At 38.0% G+C, this 8,732-nt stretch overlaps 1 protein-coding gene across 1 annotated transcript in view; it reads right to left on the bottom strand.

The window, feature by feature from the left end:
• Positions 1-417: 417 nt before the first annotated feature.
• Positions 418-8,732, bottom strand: part of LOC144603668 (protein phosphatase 1H-like) — a 110,397-nt gene continuing 102,082 nt past the window's right edge. Inside the window, exon 10 of the mRNA XM_078417262.1 lies at positions 418-1,753. Coding sequence (XP_078273388.1) covers positions 1,606-1,753 — 148 coding nt within the window. The 3' untranslated portion in view covers positions 418-1,605. The remainder of the gene's footprint in view (positions 1,754-8,732) is intronic.

Below are 8,732 nucleotides of genomic sequence, written 5' to 3'. Positions count from 1 at the left end.
AAATACACATTTGAAGATTTTCATTTTATTTGGGGTATTCTAGATAACAATGCCAAAATATTGCTGTTTTTTTGCCAATTTGAGAGCCTTGTTCCCCCAACAGCAATGTAAATAAAAAATAATCACGAATTAAAATATTACACATCCACAGTAAAAGTGTACATTCATAGAATTTCAGTAACTATGTTGTGTCTAAACTGTGATTATCCTTGAAATGGTAATCCAGCATTCCACAAACATATGTAAAATTAACGTGCTTATAAATATGTGCTTCGTACAATGTATGTCTATGTTTCTTGTCCAATTTAACTCTTGGAAGGCTGTATGGACATAAAAAATTTGCAAAGTAAAAAATAGGTTTATGTGAAAACTCCATTGCCACTTGTGTAGACTAGAAAAAGAAAAATAATTCAAATCTTTAAACATGAAGTAAATTTAATTACTGTACAGTGCAACAATAACTTTCTTTTACAATTTACCTTTGTGTCAAATGCAGTACATGAAGTTGTTTACATCTCAAATCTGGCCTTATACAGTACTTTTAAAACACAGAAATAAACATCATATATTGTTGAAATTAACATTGCTTTGGAATGAAAATGATTCACATTTCAATCTCAGAAATTATTTTCTTTTAAAATTAGTATTTTTCTCTTGGCGCCTATTAAATATTTCATAGTAGCATAGATCAAACCTGAAATACTTCCATGAGATGAACGTCACTTGCAGAATACGTTAAACTACGAATGGTGCTTCAGTAAGAGATTGGCATGAGTAGTGTGTGATTATCGCAGCATTTTGACTCTTGCCAAGCAATATAATCAGTGGAGGAACCCAAGAACAGAACTGTGCAATCAAATTTTCTTTCATGATAAGTGCAATATATGTTGACAATGACAACAGACAAATTTATGAAAGCCTGTTGGAAATCTTGGCTCATCTCTACTCAATACTTAAAAGAAAATCATTTTACAAAAATAACCAGCAGATTCACATATCTTGTCCCGCAGTTGCCGATATATATACAACAGTTGGTGCTTTATAGTATTTTTCAATGAAGTATGATGTCTAATGGAATTTATCTTTAAACATCGCCATAAAAATTGAAACAATATTTACTACATTATTACATCATTTTCCCTTATGGGATTGCCATACAGATTATATAAAGAATGCTAAACACAGGGTAAACAAAGAAATTCTCTTCCACTAACATTACAGCACTTGGAAAATATACATCAAAATTTTCATAACATAATGACTCCAGAGATTTTGATAAATATACTTCCTTTTAGATTTATACAGGATATATTTACTTGATTGCAGGAAAAAACAAAAAACGAAATGGAATTTAAGAATTACAAAAGTTGAACTGCAATGGAATCTGCTGATACGCAGTTTATTAATCTCCTGACTTTTCATGAGACTTGCTTGAATCAATTCTGGTCCTTCTGGCTACCATAAAGATTTCCTATTGTTTTCTATTTGTAGTAAAACTGCATAGGTAATCTTTGCTACAAGTAACAAAATCAAAGGAAATCCTCCATCAATATCATTACGGGGGACAGCAAACCAAAAACTACCCCTAACATGTTATATTCATTATCATGTCCACTTATGCCCCTGCAAAAGTGGAATGACATAGACAGAGATGTCATCCCCTGAGCCAAGCCTATCATTTGATATCCTCCATCCTCGGTCCTTCAAAACTCCTCTGGCTCTCATCACCAAGTCCTGGGCTGCCAGAGTGTACCTGTTGAGAAATAATGTAAATGTGAATTATGTGCCGTTTAGAGTGATAATTACTATAACATGAAACTGTCTTTGATAGCTTCCCAAAAACCATAAAATATTCTATTGATGACAGAATGATTATCCAGTAAGCTTATTAAATAACTTGTTCAATTCTCTTCGATTGCACTGATGCATTTGGATAGATTCTGACTGCAAACAACTGTGTAAGAAAGTAAATTGACAACGTGTATATGTCTCATTCTCATCGACCAAGGTAAAAATAGGGAAAAATGGATCTGCTCTCATACATTAATCACTCCACTCTTTTTAATCTTTATTTCATTATCCATTATCCAGATACCTATTATTCTGTATCTGTACACTGAAGGACGGTTTGTAATTATGTATAGTCTTTCGCTGACTGGATAGCACGCAACTAAATGCTTTTCACTGTACCTCGGTGCTTGTGAAAGTTATAAACTAAACTAAAGATGTAAGATGGGCTACCAATTTGCCTTTGCATGGTTTACACCCTCAAATGTATTATTACCCCCAATCAGTGCATTTTTGTGGACAGAAATGTGCCAGTGGGGATAAGGTCACAAGTGATAGGAGTAGAATTAGGCCATTCAGCCCATCAAGTCTATTCCGCCATTTAATCATGGCTGATCTTTCTCTCTTCCTACTAACCTGATAACCTCTGACACCTGTACTAATCAAAAATCTATCTATCTCTGCCTTAAAAATATCCATGACTTGGCCTCCACAGCCTTCTATGGCAAAGAATTCCTCAGATTCACCACCCTCTGACTAAAGAAATTTCTCCCCATCTCCTTTCTAAAAGAATGTCCATTAATTCTGACGCTATGACCTCTAGTCCTAGACTCTCCCACTAGTGAAAACATCCTCTCCACATCCAATCTATCCAAGCCTTTCACTATTCCGTTTGTTTCAATGAGGTCCCCCCCACATTCTTCCAAACTCCAGCGAGTACAGGCCCAGTGCCGACAAACACTCATAGGTTAACCTTCTCATTCCTGGGATCATTCTTGTAAACCTCCTCTTGATCCTCTCCAGAGTCAGCACATCCTTCCTCAGATAATGGTGCCCGAAATTGCTCAAACCAGCGCCTTATGGAACCTCAACATTACATCCCTGTTTTTGTATACAAGCCTTCTTGAAATAAATGCAGGCATTGAGTTTGCTTTCTTTACTACCGATTCGACTTGCAGGTGAACTTTTTGGGAATCCTGCACCAGCACTCCCAAGCCCCTTTGCACCTCCAATTTCTGGATTCTCTTCCCATCTAGAAAATAGTTTATACTTTTATTCCTACTACCAAAATGCATGCCTCCACACTTTGCTACACTATACTCCATCTGCCACTTCTCTGCCCACTCTCCCAACCTGTCCAAGTCCTTCTGCAGAGTCCCTGCTTTCTCGACACGACCTGCCCTTCCATCTATTTTCATATCACCCGCAAACTTGGCCACAAAGCTTTCAATCCCCTCATCCAAATCATTAATATACAAATATATATATATATAACAGCTCATGCAATGCTCTTGGCTGCTGTACATCAATCAGTAACTTCCCAGAGGCGTTGGTATACCGTGCCATCACATATAAAGACAGAGAGAGCACTACCTTCAATATTGTTAATTGTCAGGGTTACAATTTTCACATCTGCCTGGCTATCTGTAAGAGGTAGGAGTACTTACTTTAAGGATTTTGCAAATACAACATTTAACTATATAAAAGTGTAACCTATGAATGTAACAAAGGGATATTCTTACCAGTTTTTCCTCAAAATTACTGATACAGAGTGTGGGAAGTATCTACATATGAATTGTCAAACTGTGGTTTCTCATCAGTGACATAAAAAGATACAGAGAAATCATTGAAGCAAATGCCAAACATCATTCATTCTCATTTCTTTCTTCAAAGAGAGGTTACGAAAACTAAAATCCTTGCCCTGTTCATAAGGTAACTTATTTATTTCCAACATTAGATTTGCAAGCTAATTTAGATTTCTCAATGTAAAAAGTGATCGACCAGAATTTAACAATTCAGCCCAGAGCTCCGGAGGTTTATTGCCACATTCTTTTATTTAAATCCCAAAATGCCCACATATTCTTGTCTTTTTCTTTTCAGTCCTTCAATGCACGATTTTCAAGCATCTTACCCCTTTGATTTTGCCAACAACCACTCTATTTTCAACCACCAATAGCCTTAAATGTGTCATAGCCTCCCAGATTTACGTCATGTTCTCATGATGTCCTTACCATTTTTGGTTGTTTGTCCCTGCCTCAATTCAAAAACAACTGTCCAATTCACTTATAACAGTTAATGTGATTGTGAGAAAGGAGATATATCCTTCCTATTTCCAACTGTTGGTGCAGTTGAACATACCGATCTCAATCAACTCCTCTTTATCCTTTCAACTGAGTAATTCACATTTACCCATGTACAATCTTATTCATCCACCTTGGCTGCAATGGATTATATTCATACATTCACACCATTAACTCCAGTGTCCACTGGGATCCATCCAAATCCTTCTATTTCTTCTCTACATGCCGCCTCAGCAACATCATTTGAAAAGACTATGCCAGTTTCCATGTGGTTCAAGTATGACCCGCCTAAGCTGTCAAAGCCTTATGAGCACCAACATGATTTAATTCATGCTAAAAAACAGAAGCACCATTAAAGCTCTGCACACCGACCACACCTAGCTGCAATTAATAGCAGGAATTAAACAACTAATAAGAGGAGGGGACTCGAAAAACAATATCATCTTCAACAACGGTAGGGCTTAGCAAGTGAACGCCAAGGTCAAGACTAAAGCATTTGCACCTATGTATAGCCAGAAGTCCCAAGTGGATGAGAGAACTTGGGCTCATTTAATGAACCCTGCCACCAAAGAAGGCTGAATTCAGCCAATCTGATTCCCTCCATTTAACCTGAAGAAAGAGACAGTGGTTGGTTAAAGGTATACAGAAGCCTGCATTTCAACATTGTTAAATGTGTACACGTGGAGAAATGGGAAGAGGGTTAATTTTAGGAGTCACTCCCTGCAATCGTATCTGACACCCTTTTGTCTCCTTTTCATCTCTAGCCTTTATCACTGACTCCACCCATCTTGCCAATTCAACCCCCTCCCCCATCTGTATCCTCCTATCACTTGCCAGGCTTTGTCCCGCCCCACCTTTCTCCCCCTACTACAGTTAGTCTGAAAGAGGGTTCCAACCCAAAACAGGACCTATCCATTCCCTCCACAGATGCTGAGATACCCGCTGAGTTACTTTAGTACTTTGTGTTTTGCAGAAGCTAATTTCCTGATGGTCCCTAATTTCCTCCTAGTTCCAACCATGGATAAAAATTCTCGAACAAATCTTTTGAAAGTGATTTTGATACAACGCAACCACAAATAAAAGTAACTGCATGTAAAGAACAATATTTGCTTGATCTAGCTGAGAACAGATTTTACTTTAAGCCACAGTAGAATTTACACTTTGGTAATTTATCATTGACCATCTGTTACTTCATTAAATACAAATAGATCACGATTATGTTGATTATTGTTAATTTTACTGGCTACAATGCAATCACACAGGTGAACAGATTGAGACCGCACTTATAATTAAAAACTGCAGGTGAATGATGACCGTGGGCTGAAATTAAATGTGACAGGTGTTTTTTCATGTGCTTGGTGGCAACAGATTATCATGCAGTTCCCCACTAAGCACAAGTGTTCTGCAAATGTAATTTGCCTTCATACTAAAACAAAAAAAGTTGATTCCGTTGCATCTCTCTGAACTGCAATGTATTGAGACTTGAAAGAAATCACACCTTCACAAAGACATAATTCTCAACTCTTGAGTCCTGCCGGGTATTTCCCCTTTGAAGCTCTGAAACCTGTTTGTCAAGGGAGCTACTGGGGCAATTTTGCCGATCTGTTACCTTGATATATGACCACAGCATGAATCCACGTGGATATTTTATAATTTGAACAAGAGGATAGAACTTATACAAGATCAGGGCAGGCATATAGGGAACTTTTGCAGACAATTGCAGGATTCAGTGCATTTTGCCTATATTTTTTATAGAATCAGAAAACCTTTCAACAGAGAAGAAGGCCATTGTGCCTGTTCTTTCAAATGTCCTCACATGTGTCTCTAATCTCTTTGACGCCGCTGTGTAACAAAACAGGTAACAGAGATGGAGCTAACGAAAATACATTCTTGATTTAATTTTTTTTAAACAAATTACTAGAGTAACTCAGTAGGCCTCACAACATCTGTGGAGGGAAATGAACAGATGATGATTTAGATCAGGACTCTTCTTCAGGCTGCAGAGTTCCTGGCCAGCTGGGTTCCACTAGTAATTTATTTCTTGCTCTAGATTCCAGTATTTGCAGTCTCTTGTAACTTCTCTTTTTTATTGAAAGTAGTTGATTTCAACTAAAAACAGCAGCTTGTAAAACAAAATCTTGAATGTTATACCACGTTACATTCAATTATTAATTGACCTCATTTTATTCCATTGGTGGACTTTCATTTATGCAAATACTTAAAACAAAGTTTGAAAGTAGTCATTGAATCATATGTTTCATATCCTGCTTAAAGTTTCTCTTACTTTAGATTTTGTATAATGTTACAATAACTCATGAATGCACTATCTTGATTTTGCACCCAGAATTAACTGATGTGCAGGGAAATAAATCATTGTTGTCATTGAAATGGCTAACAATGGCCACTCCCAGGGCAATTTGGTCAAGTTTACCTGGGATCGCTCCAAAGCAGCATGGTATGGGAATCAATCTCATCCTGTGGAAGACTGATGCACCAACTGTACATTTAGATTTAGATTTAGAGATACAGCGCAGAAATAGGCCCTTTGGCCCACCGGGTCCGCGCCGCCCAGCGATCCCCGCACATTAACACTATCTTACACCCACTATGGCCAATTTTTACATTTGCCCAGCCAATTAACCTACAAACCTATACGTCTTTGGAGTGTGGGAGGAAACCGAAGATCTCGGAGGAAACCCACGCAGGTCACAGGGAGAGCGTACAAACTCCGTACAGTACAGCACCCTTAGTCAGGATCGAACCTGAGTCTCCGGCGCTGCATTCGCTGTAAGGCAGCAACTCTACTGCTGCGCCACCGTGATGCCACATTAAGAGAGAGGGCCTTAAATTTCTTGAATTGTTATAAAAATGCAAAATGTCCTGAGAGTTATTGTCACAGTGTTTCACATTGGTGGTAAAAGGTCAAGTTCTATGCATATCACTGAAAGAAGAAACAGCCATGTCATTGAATTTCTGGGCGGTAGCTTATACAAGTTGTCTTAACGAAGCAGAAAAGGATAGACAGGTTTAGGGATGGGAATAAAAAGCCAAGGCACCACAAAGCATGGAAGTCGACAGTTTAGCAATGAAAATAATTTTGGGGCACTAGGCCTGAAATGGAAGAGCTGAAAAATGTTTGGTGGAGGATATTCTGGATGTAGAGAGGCCATGGTGGGATTGGAAAGCAAGTATGAAAATTTCTAAATTGAGTCAGTCCAGCATTCATTGTTGGTCAACAAATAGTGAGCAAGCAAGACTTGGTGGCAGTTAGGCTCATTAAGACTTCATTGACCTGCTTGAAAATTAAAACAAAAATCAGAGGAAACTTGCAAAAGCAGAAAAACTGAAACAAGGATGAAGTTTGGCTATTTTACAACATAGGCGACATGTTGAAGGATTGAAATGTGTACAAAAGTTTAAGACAGTCAAATACAACATTGCAAACAGTTAGTTGCCAAGGAGGTGGATGGAACAGATGGTTCAGGAATGAAGTTTACGACAGCTTCCAAAAATAATAGCCTCCGTCTACCCAATAATTAGTTAGTGGAAACCTTTGTTCATTTGGTACTAAATGTCAGACCAGCAATAGAACAATTTTGAGACAATGAAGGGGCTGGTGCTGTGGGATGTAAAGGGTTGGAGTTTTCACGAGACCTGATGTCTTCACCAACCAGCGGTTCTTAACCTGGGGTCGTTTGGGGGTTTTCCGGGGGTCATGAAGGGGTCATAAATGAAATTATCCCATCACATTAACTGAGTATTGGCAGACATGTTTTCATAAATTGGGCTGCTTTTTTTTCAATTTCTGTTTCGGGGGTCACGGTACTGACCAAGAACGTCTGATGGGGACGTGGGGCCAAAAAGGTTAAGAACCGCAGAACCAGACAGTCAAAGCCCAGCCAAAGGTAACTGCTGGCAAATAGTAGTCTTACAGAGTGAATCATTGTTTCAATAAGATGACGGCAAAGGTGGGAGACTGAAGTTAAGAGGAAGAAAATATGACAATGTTGGACTCCTTATGTTGCATCTGAGACATGAAGTGCAGATTTAGTGGATACTTTCAAAACTGTGTCAGGATTTAATGCAATGAATGAAAATAGACTGCTTCCTCTAGTTTATGGATTAAATGAGCATTGTGCAGTAAATTAAGTTTTCGTAAAGAGATTGAGGAAATGGGTTAAAATGGGTAAAATTTTCACGAAGTGGAAGGCCGTTGAGAGCAATGCATGGGTTATTTTTCAATATCAATATGGGATAACACAATGGTCTTTTGGTCCACTGAGACCATGCCATCAACCACCCATTCACACTAGTTCTATACTATCCCATATTGATATTAAAATTTAGGTGTCTGTGTATTCAAGTCACTAAAAATGAATATGCAGATGCAACAAGCAATTAATAAAGGAAATTAATAAGGTAAATGATATGTTTGCCTTTATTACAATAAAATTTAAGGACTGGAGAAAAAGTATGTCTTACTGCAATGTTATAGTGTCTTGCACCTTGAGTATCATGTACAGTTTTAGTTATTACCTCAAAAAAGAACATAGAGGAAGCACAATATTCACTAGACTGCTTCCTGAGATGGTGGATTTTCTGCACGAGGAGAACTTGTATTCTCTAGTTTTGTAAAGTGTGAGG

Source organism: Rhinoraja longicauda, chromosome 20 (assembly GCF_053455715.1).
Source record: "Rhinoraja longicauda isolate Sanriku21f chromosome 20, sRhiLon1.1, whole genome shotgun sequence".
NCBI classification, from domain to species: domain Eukaryota; kingdom Metazoa; phylum Chordata; class Chondrichthyes; order Rajiformes; family Arhynchobatidae; genus Rhinoraja; species Rhinoraja longicauda.
This window is presented reverse-complemented; position numbering and strand designations above follow the sequence as displayed.